Consider the following 22,629-nt stretch of genomic DNA (forward strand, 5'->3'; position numbering starts at 1 on the left):
TACTGAAGTAATACTCTCGGCAACATTGCCACTGGCTTTACCTTCTCCTAGACCTAGTGACATTGACGTGCCGACAGCTGGCCTGGTCCATGACAATGACTCGCCCTCGGCTATATCACCAACACAATATACCATTTCCATCGCCCCTAGACATCCAATGATAACACGCTTTAAAAGTGATATTTTCAAACCACGTCAAGTCCTTGACTTACATGTTATAACAAATTCCTCCACTGAGGCCAATAAACCCACTACAATCACTCAAGCTCAAAAGCTCAAAAATCTTCTCACTAGCATAATGCCATGTGTGACAAATATGATGCTCCTCCATAACTCTACATGGACCTTAGTACCCTTTCATTACACACAAAATATCAACCAATGTAAATGGGTCTTTCAAATTAAGCGGAACCCAAACGGATCCATTGCTAGATATAAAGCATGTCTAGTTGCCAAAGGGTTTCATCAACGACCTGGTGTCGACTTCACAGAGACATTTAGTCTCGTTGTTAAACCTACAACAATCCATCTTATCCTGAGTTTGGTCATCTCAAAGGGCTGGCACATACGACAATTGGATGTTAACTATGCCTTTTTACAGGGGTTGCTTACTAAAGATGTTTTTATATAGCAACCTCCTGGTTTCATTCATCCTCAGTATCCAAGACATGTCTGCAAACTTCAAAAAGTTATTTATGGACTTCGTCAAGCTGCAATGGCTTGGTATATAGAACTTGGCTCGTTTTTGACCTCAATTGGCTTCATCAATTCCATGTCTGATACCTCGTTATTCATTTGCCAGCACAATATATCTTTTAGTGTATATAGATGATATTATTGTCATAGGCAATGATCTTTTGAAGACTCGGGCATTTCTAAAGCACTTGGCCGATCGATTCTCCCTCAAAGGTCTAGGAACTTTAAGCTACTTTCTGGAAATGAAAGCAATATTTATATCTTCAGGTCTCTTCCTATCATAAAGAAAGTATATTCAAGATTTATTATCAAAGACAAACACACAAGATGCAAAAGAGGTTACAACTCCTCTCTTTACCAGTGAATCACTTAAATTATATGATAGAAGCCCTACTACAGATTCGACTCAATATCGACAAGTCCTTGGCTCATTACAGTACTTGGCTCTTATCCGTCCAGATATCTCATTTGCCATTAGTAAATTATCACAATTCATGCATCGACCATCTACTATGCATTGGTCTGCAGTCAAACGAATTTTCGGTATCTTAAAGAGACTCTTAATCATGGAATTTTTCTTCGCAAAATGCTTCACTCCATCTCCATGCCTTTGCTGATGCCGATTGGGCAGGGAACTTTGATGATAGAACATCCACATCAAGGTACATTGTCTTTCTTGGAGCTACTCCAATCAATTGGAGTTCTAAAAAATAAAAGACGGTTGCACGATCTACAACTGAAGCTGAATACTATGTCATCGCCACCGCCGCTGCTGAACTCAATTGAATCACAAATTTGCTCAAGGAACTCAACGTCAACTCCACAGTTACTCTTACAATATATTGTGATAATATTGGAGCTACCTACTTATGTGTCAATCCAGTGTTCCATTCCCGTATGAAACACATTGCCATCGACTTCCACTTCGTGCGAGATTAAGTTGTTAGACATCAACTCCGTGTTTCTCATGTACATATAGTTGATCAACTAGCAGACTCACTCACAAAACCTCTCGCCCACAAACTATTTTCATCTCATCGGTCCAAGATCGGCATCCTTAATATAAGCTCAATCTTGCGGGGGCATGATAGCAAATAAGATTTCCTCAAGGTAGTTGAATTTAAAAGAGTAAGTAAGAGACATTGAATTGAATTTAGAGGTTGATTTCAAAAGGGTCGAAGCTATTATTATATTTGTAAAAAAGCTATTATTATATTTCAAAATGTTTTTTCTATTGAGGATGGGGATATGTCACATAGCAGAAATAATTTTTTTGATAAAAATTATGTTATCCTAACTTAAAATGTATATATTTTTTGGACTGTGAGAGTCATTCCAAAAGAAAATCTGTGTATGTATAGATCAAGAATTATGATTAGCACTACAAAAAACAAGAAGAATTAAGATGGGAGAGCTTTGTGCCTCTTTGAAAAAAGAGGATGATTTTATTTCTATTGATAACTTTAATAATTAGTCATTTTACATTGTTGATGAACATGATTTTGGTTGTGATGCCACTAATATAGCAAGTGAAAACATAAATTTTATTAGAGTAAATAATTTTGTTCATGTTGGTAGCATAAAGAAGGTATGTAGAAAAGGAGATTGCAAATTCAGATAAGTTGATAGATGAGGTTTAGAAGAAGTTGCTGATGTTAAAAATGAAAAGAACTGCTATTCAAGATTAGAAATAAAAAATTTTGTAATTGATAATTCTAACAGCTTGATTTTTATTTGAAGATTTGTTTAAAATTAGTTCGAGACAAATCAAAATTTTATAATTGATTAAAATAAATAAAATAGATTGATCAAAAATTATAAAATTTTACAATTGTATGATTCAAAAATTCAAAGACTCAAAATCAAATTTTTGCCAATTCACAAAGGTAGACAAGACTACAAATATGCTTTCAAGATTTAAAGACTCCAAAGAATACTACAGATCATAACTTGCTTCTTTTTAATTTTATTTTAGCTTATAATATTCAAATACTATAAATAAGAAGCTAATGTAACATATTAGATTCAACAATACAAGAAGAGAAGAAGAAATGAGGTAGAATCATGAAGGGCCAAAAGATTCATGATTTTGTAAGTTATTATAATTTGTGTTTTTATTTTTATTATTTTTTTAATCATAATAACTTACAAAACCACAAATCTCTTTAATCAAAATATATTTTGTGCTTTTACATAAATATATTATTATATTTTCTCTTTTCAAAAATTCATCCAACCTATTATCTCACTAGTCGATGTATCGGTTCGATAAACAATACAGTGATCGAAGAGCTTATCTATCCGATATTTGGTATCTTTTTAAGATTATGATACATACAGTTCAGTGTCCAATTTACTATATTAGTATCACAATTTGGGCATAAAAAGTGTAGCAGTGATTTATTCATCTCAATTGTTCAAACTCAAGGAGTGTTTGGATTCGGTGGACATGAATCACACAATCTACTGATATCTATATTCATCAATGTAGCCATGATCAGACGTACCCAAGGAAGCTTCACTTGATCTTTTATATCTTATGATACCAATGGTTGTCATGCAGATTTCAATGGAACAGCAATGTCTTGGTTGCCCAGAACTGATCCATTGTAGCCATTGGAGATGTCTCCATTGCGACTGTCATCATCTGAAACGGCCGCATCAACATGATGAGCTACACTGCGACAAGTTGAACCTCCCAGCTCCGAGGAACGACCAGGCCGGCCTTTTTGGGCGGCGGAGCGAGTGCTCTGAGGGAAGGGGGAGGTCCCGCGGATGCCACCCGTGCTTTGTTTGATGTCCTACAACAAGGTAGCAAGAGCTCAGTGAGCCTCATTCATGCAGCAGATCTGCTAGCGGAAGGAGCTCACCGTGGTGTTCTTGAGAGCTGGCTTCGTGGCTCGCCGGGCTGCGGTCTCCGATGCCGTGATCAACTTATGGTTCGACCGAGCGTTCGATGTGTTCTCTTGAAGCCTGCCTCTGCTGACGAGGGGCGAGGAAGACTGCGTCGACGCTGTTCCTGGTCGTCGTTGCCTGCCGGTGGATATGGCACGCTCAGGCGGCTTCGTTTGTGTTTGAGCTCGGCCTCGTGGTGCCGGGGAGGTGCTTCGGATGTTTGCAGAGGCTACCGCGGCTGCTGCTGCTGCTGCTGATACACGACGAGTAGGAGTCGATGGCCGGGAGTTGGTTCGAGTTGCGGCTGCGGCGGTCGAGCTGGTGCTCGGAGCAATGGAGCCGATCTGAGGTCGAACAGTTGGCGAAGAAGGCCTACTATTCTGTGAAGACCGTGATGGGGATGATCGAGAGGGCGTGAACGGAGTCATCTTTGTGTTCGACCGATGGCCGGGCGTCGAAGGCTTGGAAGTGACGGAGGCTGTGCTGGTGTTGAGGAGTGCTGTTTGCCTGCTGTTAGAGAAATGGGTGAAGGATGAGTGTGCGTTGGGCATGGAAGGCCGCATTGCTGAGCTACTTCTTGCAGGCTTGACAGAGTTGTCTTTCTCTGACTGACACACAGATAACTGCAGGAGAAATCATTTTAATTCAAAGACAACTGAACAACAACAAGAAATTATATATGGATCTTTTTTATCATCACAAGATAATATTCTGATTAAATTAAAAGGATTTAAATTTTACTTTATAGTTTTTAATATATTTTTTCTTACACCACTAATACTAATTATATATTGACAGGTCAATGAGCAAAGTTCATATAATCTTAAACGATATATCTAATTATTTTCTCTTATCTTTTCTACTAACTTTGCGCATCCATTTTTATATTCCGACACGCATCGATACCTAATGATCACCTTACAATTTTTTATTCTAATTAAAAAATACAACTAGAGATGGTAGATAATTAGGTTTAGAAAATTTAGGTGTATGAATTATAGGAGATGTTCAGGAAATTTGGAAAAAGTTTGCATGTTAAGATCATAATTCTTCAGATAAAAAGGTGGAAAAGAAAAGGAACTCACCTTTGAAGCTTTTCCAGTGGAAACAGATCTAGCATTGGATCTGCTCCTTGGTGTCACCTTGGATGTTTGCTTGTCAGAGTAGGAAGAAACAGGAGTTCCAGGAGGAGTGAGAAGCCTGTCAGTTCTTAGTTTCAGTGGTAAATGGGTTCAACTTGAAACTTAAAAGCAATGTAGAATTCTCTGCATCATTTATATACATGAGATGTATTATCAGATCTTGAAATTATTAGCTATAGCAGAATGGATCTTGTTTGTTGTGCACTGTGAAAAGTTGGCTGAGTGCAATTTTACAGTGACCAAAAGGGAGTGGCTTAAGCTACACAGTCCATGGAAGATATACTGAAGACTGTTCCTGAATTTTCTTAGATTCACTTTTACATTAGAAATGAAGATTTGGCAGAGAAATGTTAATTTTTTTTCCTTGTGGTTCAGCTTCTTTGTCCACGTTGTTGGATTTACTGCCTATATTTTTCTAAAATTCTAGATATAACATGCTGTTGCTGCAAAAATCATACCAGCTTATCTACAATTTAGGAAAGAAACTATAATTCTTGAGATCAATAAGCAGTATGAATTTGATTACAAAGTGTAGATGTCAAAAGTCTTGTATCTAAAACCTCTGCAGGTCCAAAGAAACTAAGATTTAGATGAAGGAAAAAAGCATATCATATCCAGTTTCATTTGATCTCTCAGTGCAAGAAGAAGACATACATCTAAATGGTGAACATAGCTTGAACAAGGCTCGGCTTATGGTTATGTTACCAATCATAATCATGCTTTCCAACCTCAGCAGATAGCAGGTCATCCATTCTGCTCTTTGCTAAGGATTCCATCTCTTTCCTTTCTTCAGCAGCTGATACTCTGCAACAATCACCACAGCAATCCTTCTTCAAATGACCCTGCAGCGGAGCTTAAACATCACTTGGTGCTTTAAATCCCATCGACTAGAAAAAATACATCATAGATTTACCATAGTTAAGAAGAAAGCCAGTAAATCCAGTTCGATCTCAGATTGAAGGTATTCAAAGAGAAAACAAGATCCTCACCTTCCTTCAGTCCTCCTCCAACCAGTGTACCAAATGTGACTCGAAAGCCTCAGCTGCACATCTAAATTCTGTCCTCTCCGACACCAGAAGCTCTACAGAAAGAGAAATAAGACTGTGAAGGAGGCAAGGGAGGAGCATTAAATGGATCAGAGGAGAACCTGTGAGAGTGGATATGTACTTGGATATTAACTGATTCCTATGCCAGTTAGGGTTCTTTCTCAAAGTTTTACCGCTTTCTTTTGCTTTGTTTAATGCTGACAAAAAACAACATGATGAGTGTGAGTTGATCTTTCTTTGTTGATTTTTCTCTTGGTTCATTTAATGGCACATCATTTGTTCTTTAATGACATGTAAATATAAAGAGCTTATTCATCTATAATTGTCTAGATTGACCAATTATCTCTTATTTTCTCTCTACATTCATCTTCACTGTTGAAACTTGAGGCCTTTCAGAATGATAGATATCCAAAATATCTGACACAAGTAACTCCTGTTAAGAGATTGAAAGGAATCCTTAACTGAAGGACAAAGCTCTTTTCATTGCATGAATTATGTTGGACAAATGTTATGTCTGATTGATATCCAAGTATTTATTGATAACTATTTTGGGTTCCGTTATATGGATCTTTTACCGACATCGAGTTGATAACGACAAGCTACACGAAATAATTTAGCTGGCAGATGTATCCTTCCATTATTTTCCGAAAAAGAAAGAAGCTTGAATCAACTAAAATTCTACTATACTTTTTGTTGTTTCAGTCAGTGTGGCCTCACTGAGAATCTCAAATGTGCATACATGACAAAGGCAATTGCAGAGTTCCTCCACAAGTTGGGTATCAGATATGGAACACAACACCAGCTCATATGGTGTTCTTGGGATCAAAAAGGAACTGAAGTAACTTTTGATGCAATGGGTAAAGAACTGATGCTAGTCCTGAAGGACAATAAATGATGAGAATGTGGGCACAGCACTTGTGTGGTTCAAACCCCCTGATGATACTTTCCAAGCCATCTTCTTATGTGATTGGGGGAGCTACCTTAGGTCTCAGGTCTCTGGTTCATCAGACAAATTCATGTGCCATGTCTGATGTCTCCATCTCTAAGCGTCCTTATTGTGTGAATAATTTGGATTTTGGACTGGACTACTGATGCTGTGTCGTAAGCCAATCTAAGCTCATCTTAGGACTACTGGTCCTCCACTCAACAGTTGATCCAAGCTTGATCATGGTGGCCATGTCTCTTTTGGATGAGCTACATCGATCGATCGGATGCTTGTAGGCAGCTTCCTGATTGTAAATCCTCTGCCGAATTCGGGTTTTCGGGACTCCTTTGTGGTTCTACTGATCAGACTTTCTGCTTATTTCAATATCTGATCGCATTTCAGGAAACATAATACTTCAAACGGAGTTGATCTCATCTGTATCTACAAGAAACATAACACTGCAGTAAAATGGTTTCCTACATCACACTGAACAGGCTTGTCTAAAAGAATGTTCTGCAAGGTTGAAGCTTGAATATTTGTTTCAGACAACAAATATGCACTCTCACTCCCAAAAAGAAGGATTGCTTGGTGTTTTCGGATCAACATGCTACAATTAAAACATTGCAGAAACTGTTCTTGACCAATATTTTCCTCTTCTTTGATGTAACAATGTTCACACATCAATTCAAATTATGGAGAGAGAAATCAACTCTTAGGTCAAGACATTGTTAGTCTGATGCTTTGGATCATTGATTGTACAATTCTGGTGCCATCAAGGTTGTATGCAGGATGAAAGTATGTATGTCAAGAGCCAATACAACCTCTATCTGAAAGGAAAAGACATGCTTCATTCAGATCAGCACTGCAGTTTGCAACTTGTGAACAAGGAGGCATGGGGAACCCTTGTTTCTTTGCCACCATCAAGGATGGGATCACAGTGATAGAATGTGACCACCCACCCCTTGTTTTGGTTGCCACTGCCACAAGATCCAGGACTTGTGATCTCAAACAACTCATAGATAAAGATGAGGAGCACAAAATGGTTGTTCATGAGCTGTCATAGATAGCATTACAAGTCAGTTGATAAACATAGGATGATTGGAACTCATCTCATCTCATCTTATCATATCAAATTCTATCTGGTTTGATTGGAACTCTACTGCCTCATCTTAGGTAGGTTACTTAGAACTGAGACAGGAAAGGTAGAATGCACATGGCAAGAAGACTCCCACACCTGTTCAAAATGTTTCTTTGTTCATTGTATATGACAAGGTTTCACAGACCAATAGAGAAAAAGGAAAGAAGAAGGCAAATGAAACTGGATCTATTTCCTTCCACATGGAAATAAGCCTCATTCAAATCTCACATCCTATCATGTGTTCATCTGTGTGTATGACAATTTTCCACAGAACCAGCCAAAAAGAAGGAAGATTGAAGGAAGGCAGCTACATGGAACAATGTTCAAGTCTGTTCACTGCACATGGACAAGAAGGACATTATTGGCTTTTAGACACAAAAAACTCTCAAGTCAACTAAAAGCTTGAAGTTTGATTTCAAAAAATTAAATAAATGTAGCCAAAAAACTTTTGTTTCTAAGAAGAAGAAGAAGAAGAAGAAGAAGATTGAGTATGATCATTAATTTAGTAGTAGATTATCAGACTTTAAAATATTAATTAATAAATATATCTTGACTACTGATAGCAAAGTTTTATGTATGATTCCATCCTGTCTTTGCTACTATGTATGGAGATGAATTCAAATGAAACACTAAGAAATCCACCTTATAAATCTAAAAAAATTTAAATGCTTTTATTGTCATGCATTACATTAAACTCTTAATCTAAAAATATGTGATTGTTTGAGGTGATGATGGAATTGAGGTCTGAATTCTCTCGGCTTAATTCTTAAGTAAAGATGTCATATGACAATGCTTTTTTATTTTATTTTATTTCATTGCTACCCATTATACATATGGCTAAAATTATTAATCATAAATTCACAATCTCATCACTATATCATTAACCGTTGTAAGTTTATTGGCACTCCTTGTGTCTCATAATAATTCATTTAACTAATAGTGTCATAGCTCAATCAAAATATTTATCGACTATAAATTATTAATTTAAAATATTTAAACTAAATTAGATTGAAGGAATAAAGATGATAACAAATTAAATTTTTGTTCGATATTATCATCAATTTAACTCACTTAAACTAGATTTAAATATCATTCAATGAGATTTGAGATGGGTTTAATTGAAATACGTAGGTGAATTGACCCAACCCGTTGACTCTTGACTAGTAGTATCTATGATCGGGTCTCTCTCACAAAATACTCAGTTTTGAATGTTGACTCGTGTCGTAGCTGCCAATCCAAAGTCAGAAATTACGGCATGGAAGTCACACCGAAAGTTACTATCTGATGCGTCGAGGAAATATTATGAAATGAGGAAAATAATAATAATCATTCTCATCTTTCATGTTAATTCATTTTAAATACTATCAAAAAGAAGAAGAAAAATCTTTGAATAGCAATCACAATTTGTTTATAAGATATTTTCTCTTCTTTTTTTTTGTCTTTATATTGTTTTCCTTATTACAATGTGTTGGAATGGGTGATGTGTCATAATCATTATAATATGATATTGTACTTAAAGTGCTTATTCCGAGTTATTTCCAATTTTCCAAGAGTTATTTGGTCAACACCAATCTTTGCTTTCTGATGTTTTTCTCCTTTTAGTCTAATCATTTATCGGACAACATAATATTTTTTGTGAATTTTCAAAGAAAATGACATCTAATTTATAACAATCATTATTTTCTTTTATTTCTTGCTTTGAATCTGACAAAAAAGGATTCATATCGATGGTGAATATATGTTCTCCACAGTGGGATAATATTAGAAGCTTATATTATAGTCAATGAAGTCAAAGTCTTTGTAGGTATTTGCAGGAGTCAAGCCGCAAGATGACAGGTATACGCATTCATATAGAAGACATTGACGTGAAATGTGGGTAGAGGATTCACATGCTTGATTACTGTATAATTCTTGCTTGACCTAACAATGGAGGAAATGTATAAATGAACACAGTTTGGATTTTTTTTCTTTTTATCTGAAAAAAAAAATGTTATGATATGATCCATATGGAGACAAGAAATGTGATTTTTTAAGGGTTTTTTTCGTTAAGGTAACATATATAATATAGATAGATGAAAAAAATAATTAATTATCAATAATGATAATAAACTGAATCTTCTATAGAAAATGATATCTTTAGTTAATTAAAAAATTAATCTTTTACTTATAATTTCTAATAAGATTTTGTTACATCGTGTTTAGTTCTACGTCTCCTTATACTATTAACATTAATTATTTGAGAATCTCTCTCTCATATATGTTTCAGTAATACTAAAAAATTCTAAGAAAACTTGTAGAAAATATTTTTTATCAAATAATTAAATTATATATTTTTTCATATTCCTAGCTATTTTTATGAAAAAAACTAATATTCTTTTTTTTTATAGATAATATATTGAAGCATATATATAAGACTCCTCAATTTAGGCTAATTAAATATTATCCTTTTGTAATTAGTTATCTTTAGTATCCTGATCTTTATACTTTCAAAGATTATATTAAGTTCTTTATACTTTGGACGAAAGTTAAATATTTAATCCGTTGCTCCTATAAAATATCTCTTTCTCCTTTAATTTTTAATCCTATAAAATAAACTTTTTAACCTTTTTACATAAATCTCAATGTTTCACTTTTATAAATATAGAGATTCTAATATAACTTTTAAAATTGTTTATAGCTGATTACAGGGGTAATACTATCCCTTAATTTTTCGGATACCAACGTATATTTATTGGTCCGAATAAGAGAAATTTTTATTTTTTTATATTTTATTCAATTAATATATCGATCCAATAGATTATCGAAGTCGATATTAAAATTTTAAGAAACCTTGAAATAAAAACTTACTCTTAGGGTGATATTAAAGTTAGACTCACAGCATTCAAAGTCAAGCTACGTTGGCATGCACACATCGGTCACTCTCAATGCTCACCACACCTTAACAAGGGGCTTCATGGCGACTTCCCCATTTCCCATTCCCACCAACCTCTGCTGCACCACCGCCATGAAGCGATGCCTGAGCTCCGACATGGCGGCGGAAGAAAGCTACTGCCTGAGCTGGCGGGTCGCCGTGGAGGCCAACAATGCCCGCGGCTGGCGTACGGTGCCGTCGGAGTGCGTCTGCCACGTCGAGAGCTACATGCTCGGAGGTCAGTACGAGAGCGACGTCGACGCCGTGGTCGAAAACGTCACGGCTTACCTCGACGGCGTCGTCGCGGCTGACGACGACAAGGACGTGTGGCTCCTCGACGTGGACGACACCTGCCTTTCCAACCTTCCTTACTACAGGGGGAAGCACTTTGGGTGATGCATCTTCGACTCCTCTTCTTCTTGCTCTCGTATGAGTCTGCTGACGAACAGAGCTTCGCTCTCTCTCTCTCTCTCTCTCTCTCTCTCTCTGTGTATGATCTCAGGGGAGACGCTTTCGATTCCACGGCATTTAGGAATTGGATTCTGAGAGGAGATTGTCCTGCAATCCCTGCAGTCCTCAGGCTTTATGAGAAGCTGATGGGAAGAGGATTCCAAGTCTTTCTTGTCACTGGGAGGGATGAAGAGGTCATGGGCTCATCCACAGCTGAGAACTTGGCTGCTCAAGGGTTTGTTGGGCATCAGAGGCTGATCATGAGGTGATGTAGAATGTATTTTTCTTCATTGTTTTGATCTTTTGGATACAACATTTAGATAAAGACAGACCTTTGAGAGAAATTGATCATATCCAAAGAAAAATAACAAGTGCATAACAGAGTGCAAATTTTTTCTTTTCTTTCCTTTTTAGGGACTAACTTTCTGGGAGAAGACAAATCAAAATAGGTTAAGTACATTAATCTATTTTTGTGTCCATTGATTTCTCATATATTAAGTTAAGAGTATTTGATTTTTTTTAAATTTTTTAGTAATTTTTTAATACTATTTTCGTATCATTTCATCTCTTCTAACTATATAACACTTGTCGGTTTTTCACAAATTCACACGGTTGTAAACCTCTATCGAGATTAATGAAAAAAATATTTTATTTTTATAGATAAATAAAATAGTTATCTAATGAAATAGAAAAATAAAATATTTTATTTTTATAGATAAATAATAGTCCTTATTATTTGAATATTTAGGATATAAATAACTCTTATTCTTAGGAGCTCCTCAATTATCATACCCTATAAGATCTTTTAAGAAATCCACTTATATTTGTCGTTTTTGAGTTTCAAGTGATATCTTTCATTAAAAAATTTTAAAATTTTACTTATATTTTCTAATAATATTTTTTAAAATTTTATCGGTCTAATTAGTCCATATTCATATCGTCTTAAATAACTTCTTTTTCACATCCTAAAATAGTTTTAGGACAATATCTTTTCCTTGTTTTTGGAAAAGACACTAGTCCTCATTATTAGAACATTCAGGATATAAATAACTCTTATTGTGACAAGTTCCTCAGTTGCATGAGATCTTTGCAGAGGTCCCAGATTCAGAGGACAGGGTGCAGTGGCCTTCAAGTCAGCTATCAGAAGGCAGCTGGTGGCAGAGGGATACAGGATCAGAGGAAATGTTGGAGATCAATGGAGTGATCTTTTGGGAGATTGCGTTGGGGATCGCACATTTAAGATTCCAAATCCCATGTACTTTGTCCCATGAAATATTTTGCTGTTTCGATTCAACAAGTTCCAACTCCAAGAGCTTGGCTGCTTGAATTATCTTGGGAATGTAAGTGGGGATTAGATGAGCAAATTGCAGAGTAGAGATTTGGAATTAGACCAAATGCACTGATCAATATTTTGGATCTTAAACGATCATGTCAGACATCCAAATTGCCAGATTAATTTCACGATCTGAAAAGACGTACCAAACTTTTGTATTTAGGCAGCAGATCCTTCGAAAGTGTCTCAGATAATCGAAGAGTCTATAGAACATGTAAATGGGATTTGAAAGCAGATAAAACAAATAGCTGCCTAATGGGTCATAGCAGATTGTGAAACCACAAATTACATTATCAAGCCAAAATGTATAATGTGACTAATCAACAAAATTAACCATATCCAGTTTACCCAAACCAACTATGTTTCAAACAAAATGATAAAAATCTGTGTTTCAATTCTCTTTCAACATACAAAAATATTCTGATTACACTTTCAAAATGAACATAAGATCAGTGACAGATACAAAAAATTACAAGTTGGAGCATGAAGAGATGGACAATGGAAAAATAAATCACTAGATCTTGGCTATGGATACACTTTATTTGCATGATGATCACTTCACAATATTTTCTCACCAAATCACCAGAGAAATACAACTTGATGCACATGAACAGAAAGGGCATTATCTCATAATCTCACCTCTTCAGTCTTATGGCCAAGTGGTCAGCCAATTAGGACCTGATAAATATAAGAGCCAATAAAAGGACTAGACAAGTTCGTTGAATGTTATTAGGCTTCAGAAGCAATAAAAGCCATTATTATGCCAATGACAGGGAACAGAAAGCCTGCCTTCAACTTCTCTAGAGAAAAAAATTGTGTATTATGGAAATCTAGTTCTCTGAATGCGGCATGCCGCTATTCTTATGCTTGAAAATTTCACAACAAAATATGTAAAGCCACAAGTTCACTCTTCGAACTACAACTCTCCTTGGGCTCACCGGTGCTTGGTATCAGCCGCATCAACTGTTCTTTCTTCCTCTTCGTGCCGCTGCTTTTCTGCCTCAAGTGTTCTTTGTTCCTCTTCTCGTTGTTTTCTTTCTGCCTCCTCCTGCTCCCTGATTTCATCTTCTTCCTCCTCCTTCTGATCTAGATCTTCAAATTCCTTCTCTGCAGCCATTGCTTTCACTATGGGATCTCTTAGTTCAGATATCAAACCTCCTCCCACTCTGTATTCCTGCTCGTTGCCCGCAAGGAACAGCCGCTGATCAGGCCCTGAAGCCATTGGTATATCAACTGCAAGTAGCTTCATGTCATACTGCATCATAGATCATTCCAGGTCAAATCCTAAAATAACTAAGATCAGCTAGAGGATGGCAAGCAAATAATCTAACAACAATTTCTTCGATTAAGTGATGCCCACAGCCTTAGCTTATAGATATTCTAGTTTAACACAGAGTAAAAAAAATTGTTTATACACATTAAATGGATCACCTTGGAGAGTGGAGACCACCACCAACCAACCAAATTTAGCACGGTAGCCTAATCAGTAGGTAGACAGGAGAAACTTCTGGCAAAGTAAACAAAAAATCTATTTCTTGTAAAACCTTCGATTATTGAATCATACTCGATGACTTTTAACTAATTAAAATGCATTTCAGAGAGAATCCATGTGTAAATTTATGCAAGTCATAACAAAGACGCATGTAACTAGTCGACATTTTCGTACAATGTTAATAGGATTTGTAATGAAATAGATTATCAACTAATTTCAGTTATAGACAGCTACCTGGCCCTTTTTATTCTTGACCTCGACGCTTACAAGACCCCTCCTTTCAGATCCTCGGATGGGGAATATCAGAAAACACCGTTTGTCGCCAAACTTCAACTTAAAGTTCTTCAGTTTGGGTCGACCTCCAGACATTACATATGCCCTCACATCCGTCCCAGTTAAAGGGGCACCCATAACCTCAAGAATCCCAGCAGACGTGTTCAGTCTCCTCATTGCTATTCTATATACCTTGTCAGGATTAATAGTGAACCTTGCACGGAAATACATGCCCTTCAGAAAACAAGTAACACTTCAGCATTGAAGAAATACCATTAACAGGAAGTAGCGTGACCATCATGAAGTTACATCACATTATTTCTTAAGGGACATAGAGAAGCCCGAAGGAGTATGTTGCCATTTATACACCAAAATTTATCATGCATATATGTACAATATAACAAGGAAATTTCTCTATTGATCTTTTCAGTTGAATTCATAAAGATTCAGATACAGGAAATATAAGCAACAGAGAATTGTGTCCTTTAGTAGCATTAACACAAAATACACGGGACTAATTAGCATTAACACAAAATGACAAGATAAATTTGTGTCCTTTAGTAGTTATCACAAAGCAATTAAATATAGCTCTACCTATATCTCTACAGAACCTATAGTAACTTACTGAATGTTTGTGATAAGCTCTCATATAAGAACCAATATTTTTATCCTGTCCAGAAGTGTCTACTAGCTTGACAAGCTAGTATCAGGGCAAGCTACTCATCCAACGGTACCATCCCATCTTAGTTTGGGTCTCGATATAACTGATTATTTCCCAGGGAAATAATCTTTTATTAAGCTGTGAGAAACTTACCATAATTCTATAAATAACAATCACGGGCAATCAAGATCAAGTTATCTCAGAATCCTCCGTTTCTCGTCTCTGAGAATTTGAGACAAAACATAAAATGGCTACCTTTAACCAAAGGCAGCTGTGCATGTCATGAAATATGCTGAACTATTTTCAGCAACAATGACGAGCCTAAGAACCAACTATTTGAGGCTAGGTCATTTCGCCTTGTTGAACCCCATTTCGAAGGCAATATCACTAACAGCATTAAGATTAAACAAATGAAGTTTTCATGGATTATTTGAGTCAACTCACAAAGCTTAACCAGTGTACTTCTAGGTCTTTTGTGGAGATGTCAAAACTATGATAAACATTTTTCACCATCTTATTCCTCAAATTTCTCTGAAAATCATGAGCCATATTATGAAATTTTGGAAAAAAGTTATCGAAAGTAGGATAAGACTTGAAACAAATATATCTAAAATCAATTTGATTTTATGCCCAGAAGATTAACCATATAAGTTATTAAGACAATTAATGAAAAAGTATAGGGAGAAAAAAAAATTATATATGGTTTTATGGACATAGAGAAAGTCTATGGTAGGATTCCTAGAGATTTATTATGGTGGTTCTAAGAAAGAAAGGTGTATCCACTAATTATATTGATGTTATTAAAGATATGTATGATAATGTAGCTACTAGTGTTAGAACTATAGGGAATGTGTCTAATGAGTTTCCTATTAGCATAGGATTACACAAAAGATCTGCATTAAATCCCTACCTTTTCACATTGATAATGGATGAAATTATTAGTCACTTACACGATAAACCTCCCATGTATATTATTTGTCGATGATATTATCTTAGTTGGTGAGAGTCTAAGTGGAATTAATTATAAACTTGAGCTACGAAGGCAAGTCTTAGAAACTAAAAGTTTTAGATTAAGTCAGACTACAACTAAATATATAAAAATATAATTTTAATAATTCTAGAAAGAAACAAGAGAATATAATCAAATTGGATGGATAAGAAGTCTCTTTAAATAAAAACTCTAAGTATCTTAGATCAATTATTCAACAAGATGGAGAGATCGATGAAGATATTATTCATAGAATAAAAATAGGATGGTTCAAATGACGAGGGGCGTCAAGAGTCTTGTGTGATTATCGAATACCTTTGAGATTAAGAGAAATATTCTACAAGACAATTGTGAAACCATTAACACTTTATAGATCTAAGTATTGGGTAGTTAAGAAATAACATATACAAAAAGTTTGTGTTGTTGTCGAAATGAGAATGTTGAGATAGATACGTGGAGTTATCAAGAAAGATAAGAAAATAAATACTTTTATTTGTGAATAACCAGGTATCGCTTCGATAAAGGATAAGATGAGAAAAAATCATTTAAGATGATATAGGCATGTGTCGAGGAGACCACCAGAGGAAATAGTCAGAAAAAGTGAAATAATGAATATTAGTAGTACAAAGAGAGAAAAAAAAACTTTAATAGCAACTTTAAATAGAGAATTAAGTATTCTGAACTTATCTAAATATATAGTTTTTTACATATCTCAATGACGATAAAAGATCCATCTAGCCGGTCCTAAATTGAGACTTATGCACAACAACTCCTCAAATTTGTCAGGGGTACCGACATATCTAAATTTTTTCACAAAACATAAACAAATTATATATAGCAAAAAACAATTTCTACAAGTGAAAAATTCTCTTGACCTAAATTTTTGCTCAAATATAAAATGAAATACTCACAGCGAAAGCCACAATGGCAGACGCGAGCGCAAGAAACCCGTACTTAGCCATGCCTTCCGAAAGCCCGACGAAGGTGCTCGCGATCCCAAACATGATCCTCCATAGCGCAAAGCATGCGACCACCGCGCCGGCCCCCACGAGAATCATATAGTTCCTCCTCCAAAACGCATCCATTTGCAATCCGACCGCCTCGCGGTACCGCGAGAACGCCGACGAAGCGGCCGACAAGGGCTTATCGACCACCGATTTCCCCACGCCCCCACCAAATACCCCATATTTGCCAAAGTTCAGACTCCTGATGGAGAAGATCTGGGAGCCGTACCCACTTTCGCTGATCCGACCGAGCCCCTTGATCCCGGAACCCAAAGATCGCAGCTTGATGGCAGTTTCGGAGCCCAGACGGCTCGAGTTGCAGTCCAAAGTGAAGAAACGGTTAAAGAAGCGATTCGGGGATGCGGGATCCGGAAGCGGCGAGGGACTCGCGGAGCGGCTGGAGCGAAATGGAGCTGAATTCAAGAACCGCGTCTGACCCCAAGGAATGGGGCTTCGCAGCGAAGGATTCGACGGGAATTCGTGGGAGTAGAGCCTGCGGAAGCCGTTGATGAATCCTTTGTAGGGTTTCGCCATGAGCAAGCTTAAGGAGAGCGAGAGAACAAATTAGGGAGAGGGCTTCCGATCGCTTGTTGGCAGCAAACTTTTGGTGGGAGACCAAACTGGAAAATGCTTCGATTCCTTTTGTTTTGTTTTGTGTTTTTCTGTTTCTTAAAACATGTTTGATGGACAGCATGTTGGTTACGAAAAATGCTTTTATGATTATTGATATAGTCAAATGATATAATTTATTATAAATTTGTCTATGAGAAGTACTAATTGCAAGCTCTTATAATTCCTTTTTTTTCTATAATATTGTTTTTGTTTTGTTTCTATGGTTTTATTTGATTCTCGTCTTTACTACTAAATTGCCGGAATAAGAGAAATTCCTGCCAAGAGTTAATTCACGTAGTAATTTTATCCATGTAAAAAAAGGGACTATTTTCCTAAAATATACTCATATATTAGATATTTCTTAACCGGTATCCTCATTTTATTCTTTTAAAAGCAGTTTTTATTTTCAAAAATCTAAAATAACCCTAAAAAAATGCTATTTTTTTGTCTTTTTTATTAGTTTTAAATTATTATAGTATTTTCATTTAGCATGTTTATAATATTTTTTTATAATATCTATAGTATTTTTACTAAGGTATTAAAAATATATTAATATTATTAAAAAATATTACGGAGATCATTACAATATCATATTTTGTAGTTGATTTCAGATAGAAGTCTATTCAAATCATTTACAGTATTTTTTTAAGTGGGGTTTACATCGTTTTTATTATGATGATAAAAATAATATAATAAATTATTTTTTTTTCATTTTTATTTGGATAATATTATTCTTAAACTATTATAAATATATATATTTGAATCATAATGTGATGTATCAAATGATAGCATACGTTGATTCCATTTGAATGGCCCAAATCTCACACACTTTAAAATTATAACTAATACATTAATAAAAGTATAAATCATATACAAATGTTATTCTCATTTATTATATTTTAAATGTTAGTTTTAACATCCTACTCCTAGCACCCATACCTTATAATGGTGTTATGATTATCGTTGATTGATGAGTCGATCCAATTGGTCTATTATCGAAGGTGCAGGCTTATCTAGGTGTTAGGATCGTAAAGGCACTAAAAGGGAGGGAGTAAATTAGTACTTTCGAAATGAAGAATTGATTTAAAAAATTTTGATCAAACCTATATTAGAAATACGTTTAACTTAGAATGTGAGTAAAAGTAGTGAGCAACTGAGCAATAAGAATGAAAAACATAAAGGAAATACACACTGGATTTATAGTGATTTGGTCATCGTGACCTACGTCGACTCTCGATGCCTCCTTCGTTGAGGCCATCAATTTTCACTAACGATCTTGAGCGAAAATCAACTATCCTTGTTACAACTCTTTGATAAATAATTATAAGTAATCCTCACGCCTCCCTTCAAATGATTTAAAAGATTAAGGAGGAAAAAACTTAAAAAGTTTATACATTTAGAATTACAAGTTTTTAGTGCTCTTTTCTTACTATATGAAGCAAGAATAAGTGAGGTATTTATAGGCTCCAAATATCTTCAAAAATAAAACCAAAATATCTTATCCCCAGGTTTTTGAGGTATTGGTGGTACTATTGCCAATGTTGGGCGGTACCACCGCTAGCAGCACTCAGCATTGGTAGTACCACCACTAGCAACATTGAGCATTGGCAGTACCACTATCAGTCTGGGTAGTACCACTACCTGACACAATCTAGGAGACCATTGCTAATCATAAGTGTCCTGCAAGCTAATCACGTGAGTGATAGCACATGTGACATGATGCAGATTCTTTTCTTTATCATATGATTTGGTATTTATCACTTTATATTGTATGTTGTATGAATATATTGTGATATTCATGGATCTTGGCAACGGGAATCGGATCATGATGAAATCATGATAATGAGATCGATTTGCCTTTAAACATAGACCCTAAATAATTTTGGTCAGAGGTTACTCGAGAGGGACATCAAGATAATCGAACAAACTAGTATACTGTATACCTATACATATGATAGAGGTAACTGGTCTCATAGTTGCTCATGTGGGGACACTAGTGATTCAGTGCAGGTGCTCATTGAAGAATGAGTTCATTGATAGATCCGCTCACTAAATGTTGGATGGTTAATGATGCCTTATTGTTATACATTGATTCTGTCGTCCTAGTGGCATATTTGGTCCTTAGACTTGAAATACTAAAGATGTCCTGTATGAGTAATCCACTCTTTGATACCGGACTTATAGGCTTGGAAGTTCCAGATCTAGCACAAGCAATCATGGGGAGTGATAACCAACCTTATGAGGGCTATTGAGTATCAATAGAGGATCATCTACTCTCGGTGTCATGAGAGGAATATCTCATATATTCTTACTCAGACAAATCCCTAACCTAGGTCATTCGAATTGAGAGAGAAAGAGTTTTCTGTGAGAATCTAATTAGAACGAGACTCAAGTAAAAACTATATGGGCCTGATAGCACTATGTCTAGTATACAATCTTTGGGGTATTAGATAGATGAGGGACTATAGATACATGGTAATTGAGGATAGACATATCCAATAGATTGGATTCCCTTGTATCATCTAGGGACTACGACGTAATGGCCTAGTATGTCCGCAATCGATGAGTTGAGTGAATTATTATGGGGATAATAATTCACTAAGCTAGAAAGAGTTCTGACAAGTATGAATTACAACCAACTCGATATTGGGCCTAGAGGGTCACACACATATGGTAAGTGTTGCGACGAATGGAGATTTGAATATGAGATATCCATTGGAACCCTTATCTTATTTGATATCCAATAAGCCGCTGAATTATTGAATCATATGGATGAGATCCAATAAGAGACAATAAGATATTATTATGTAGAGACCCACTAATCTAAGAGGCTTGGGTAATTGGATGGAGATCTAGTACCGAATATGACAGGATTCATTAGTGTAAGTTGACAATGGGCCTCTATAAATAGGAGGGAATCAAATAGCCATGAGTTAGGTTATTTTTGGCTGCCACCTCATATTCTCCTCTCCCCTTTTCCTCATCAACATGTAATCCCTACTTGGGGCATGTGGATAGTAAGAATGGGCAACCCCTTCTTGATTGCATAATGCACGCAAGGAAGAGATTTTGGGCAATGATTTGAGGAGCGTCTTCGCAGCCCCTACCATATTGTCACGAACGGTCGTCGCGCACTCGCAACAACTTCGTTCAATGAACCGTTCGTCGCTCACACCTACATGTATAGTTGCTTGACAACATGTTTTCTCTTGGTTTTGGGTCATTTTGCTTGTAAAAATGTAAGTTCGAACAAACTGCAGCGTTACAAAGCGACCACTCACCGAACCAAGCAAAACAACCCCAAAATAACTCCGTTTTCACGTGCCGCGAGCTGATTTCTGCAATCTGCCTCTGCTCACCAAAACCTTAGCCATCTCAGCCCCTTTGAACCCCCGGGTGGCACAGGGCTGGATGGGGCTTCGGATATATACCGGGCGTTGAACTCTCTTTCGCAAATTCGCACGTGGCCTTTACGGGAACTTGTTGTCGCGCCCGGGACCAGGTGAGCGGCTGTTTGTGGGCTTGCAGCTGTTCGTTCAACCTTCTATAGCCCTTGTTTTCTCCCTCTCCCTCTTTTCTCTTGTGCACGTAAGGTGTTCGCTGAATTGCTTGTAAAGCTTTCCCTTTTCATGAGACGTCGGGACTTGTCCGTCACTCGTTCTTTCGAACTAATCAACTTTATCTTTTTACAGGTCCTTCGGGACCTGCGAAAGGTTACAAGTGGGCTGATCCTTGCGGAGCAATATCGCAAGGGCGAAGTGCGACTTAGGCAACGCAAGCTAAGTTCGCGTCTTTGCCGCAAGGGTGACTTGCGACTTAGGCAACGCAAGCTAAGTTCGCGTCTTTGGCCGCAAGGATGCCTTATGCCTTAGGCAATTCCAGCTAAGGCCGTGACATTGTGGTATCAGAGCGGGCAAGCACTTCGAGCGAGCAGCGAAGGAACTTCGCAACTTCGCCATGGCAAAGCATCGTGGCGAATCAAGCAAGACGGGGCAAGCCGGACCTTTGCCCCAAGCAGCCGCAGGTGGGCTGCATGTGCACACTCGCTCTCATACTGTTGGAGCCGCTCAAGAGGAGCACGACAGTGAACATGATGAGTGAGAAGTTGGCTACTCTCTGGAGCACTAACTGGGAAAAAGAGCCACAAGGAGAGACTCACAACGGCGGAAACCCGCCTGGATGTTCTTGAAGCGAGAATGGAGGAACTCTACCATGGCCAACAAAGGCTTGTTGGGGTAGAGAGCTCGCAAGAGGAAGCGGAGTCCATGATCGACAAGGTCAAGGCCCTAGTCGACCGACTGTCTGATGACACCAAAGACTCCGTGCAACACTTACAGGATATTGTGGCGGAACTCACTGCAAAGGTGGCCATGCTCACAAGAACACTAAATGCGAGAGGAAGCAACACCCGCGCTGCACCGCCATAAAATTTGAGGGCACCTGAGCCTCATGGATATGGAGGGGCCAAAGATGCCAAAGAGCTCGAGAACTTTCTGTTCGACATGGAACAATACTTCCGAGCTACGAGGCTTGATTCTGAAGATACCAAAGTTTCTATAGCAACAATGTATCTGAACGGAGATGCGAAACTTTGGTGGCGAACCCGTTGGGAGGAGATCCAACAAGGTCGATGTCGAGTCGACACATGGGAGGACTTGAAGCGGGAGTTGAGAACTCAGTTCCTGCCAGAGAACATAGAGTTCGTCGCAAGAAGGAAGTTGAGACAACTCTGCTAGAGTACCACCATCCGAGACTATGTGAAGCAATTTTCTGCACTAATGCTAGACATACAAGACATGTCCGAGAATAATAAGTTGTTCAGCTTCCTTGATGGTTTGAAGTCATGGGCTCAACAGGAGCTAAATCAAAGGAATGTTACCGATGTGGTCGGGGCAATTGCTACTGCAGAAAGGCTCACCGACTTTGTTTCCTCTGAAGACCCAAGCAGAAGGAAACAATCTTCAGGCAATCGCCCTCCAAAACATTCTCGAGGGAAGGAGCTTGGGGGCGAACAAAAGAAGAAGAGTTCCCACAAAGGGCCAAACCCGAAAGGCAAGGCCTCA

The 22,629-nt window shown here is 37.2% G+C and overlaps 3 protein-coding genes across 8 annotated transcripts; 1 reads left to right on the forward strand and 2 right to left on the reverse strand.

Annotated features, from left to right (window-relative positions):
- Positions 1 to 3,069: 3,069 nt before the first annotated feature.
- On the reverse strand, positions 3,070 to 5,879 carry LOC135671360 (uncharacterized). Of its 6 annotated transcripts, none has more exons than XM_065179425.1 (5): positions 5,723 to 5,879; positions 5,462 to 5,575; positions 4,677 to 4,791; positions 3,567 to 4,214; positions 3,070 to 3,497 (listed from the first exon to the last, which is right to left on the reverse strand). In XM_065179425.1, the coding sequence occupies exons 2-5, from the start codon at positions 5,479 to 5,481 to the stop codon at positions 3,252 to 3,254; spliced, it is 1,029 nt and encodes a 342-aa protein (XP_065035497.1). In that variant the 5' UTR covers positions 5,482 to 5,575; positions 5,723 to 5,879; the 3' UTR covers positions 3,070 to 3,251. The 6 variants fall into 6 exon arrangements, with proteins under 6 accessions (XP_065035497.1, XP_065035494.1, XP_065035499.1 ...); XM_065179422.1 differs by having other exon boundaries at positions 5,439 to 5,620; positions 5,723 to 5,872; XM_065179427.1 differs by having other exon boundaries at positions 5,388 to 5,620; positions 5,723 to 5,872.
- A 4,872-nt stretch (positions 5,880 to 10,751) lies between these two features.
- LOC135671425 (acid phosphatase 1-like) lies at positions 10,752 to 12,591 on the forward strand. Its single transcript, XM_065179535.1, has 3 exons — positions 10,752 to 11,145; positions 11,256 to 11,468; positions 12,297 to 12,591. The coding sequence occupies exons 1-3, from the start codon at positions 10,796 to 10,798 to the stop codon at positions 12,472 to 12,474; spliced, it is 741 nt and encodes a 246-aa protein (XP_065035607.1). The 5' UTR covers positions 10,752 to 10,795; the 3' UTR covers positions 12,475 to 12,591.
- Positions 12,592 to 13,240: 649 nt separating this feature from the next.
- Positions 13,241 to 17,579, reverse strand: LOC135671377 (uncharacterized). Its single transcript, XM_065179455.1, has 3 exons — positions 16,862 to 17,579; positions 14,263 to 14,535; positions 13,241 to 13,791 (listed from the first exon to the last, which is right to left on the reverse strand). The coding sequence occupies exons 1-3, from the start codon at positions 17,486 to 17,488 to the stop codon at positions 13,471 to 13,473; spliced, it is 1,221 nt and encodes a 406-aa protein (XP_065035527.1). The 5' UTR covers positions 17,489 to 17,579; the 3' UTR covers positions 13,241 to 13,470.
- Between the last annotated feature and the right edge of the window lie 5,050 nt (positions 17,580 to 22,629).

This window comes from Musa acuminata, unplaced genomic scaffold, assembly GCF_036884655.1.
Source record: "Musa acuminata AAA Group cultivar baxijiao unplaced genomic scaffold, Cavendish_Baxijiao_AAA HiC_scaffold_1139, whole genome shotgun sequence".
Taxonomy (NCBI): domain Eukaryota; kingdom Viridiplantae; phylum Streptophyta; class Magnoliopsida; order Zingiberales; family Musaceae; genus Musa; species Musa acuminata.

Coding starts and splice junctions, on each gene's coding strand:
- LOC135671425 (XM_065179535.1), top strand. CDS start 10,796: ATGGCGACTTCCCCATTTCCCATTCCCACCAACCTCTGCTGCACCACC. Junction 11,146..11,255: donor TACAGGGGGAAGCACTTTGG/GTGATGCATCTT, acceptor GTATGATCTCAG/GGGAGACGCTTTCGATTCCA. Junction 11,469..12,296: donor CATCAGAGGCTGATCATGAG/GTGATGTAGAAT, acceptor AGATCTTTGCAG/AGGTCCCAGATTCAGAGGAC.
- LOC135671360 (XM_065179422.1), bottom strand. CDS start 5,509: ATGGAATCCTTAGCAAAGAGCAGAATGGATGACCTGCTATCTGCTGAG. Junction 4,792..5,438: donor GGAAAGCATGATTATGATTG/GTAACATAACCA, acceptor AAGAACTGACAG/GCTTCTCACTCCTCCTGGAA. Junction 3,498..3,566: donor CAGCTCTCAAGAACACCACG/GTGAGCTCCTTC, acceptor ACCTTGTTGTAG/GACATCAAACAAAGCACGGG.
- LOC135671377 (XM_065179455.1), bottom strand. CDS start 17,488: ATGGCGAAACCCTACAAAGGATTCATCAACGGCTTCCGCAGGCTCTAC. Junction 14,536..16,861: donor CTGCCATTGTGGCTTTCGCT/GTGAGTATTTCA, acceptor TGTTTTCTGAAG/GGCATGTATTTCCGTGCAAG. Junction 13,792..14,262: donor TCAAGAATAAAAAGGGCCAG/GTAGCTGTCTAT, acceptor TCTATGATGCAG/TATGACATGAAGCTACTTGC.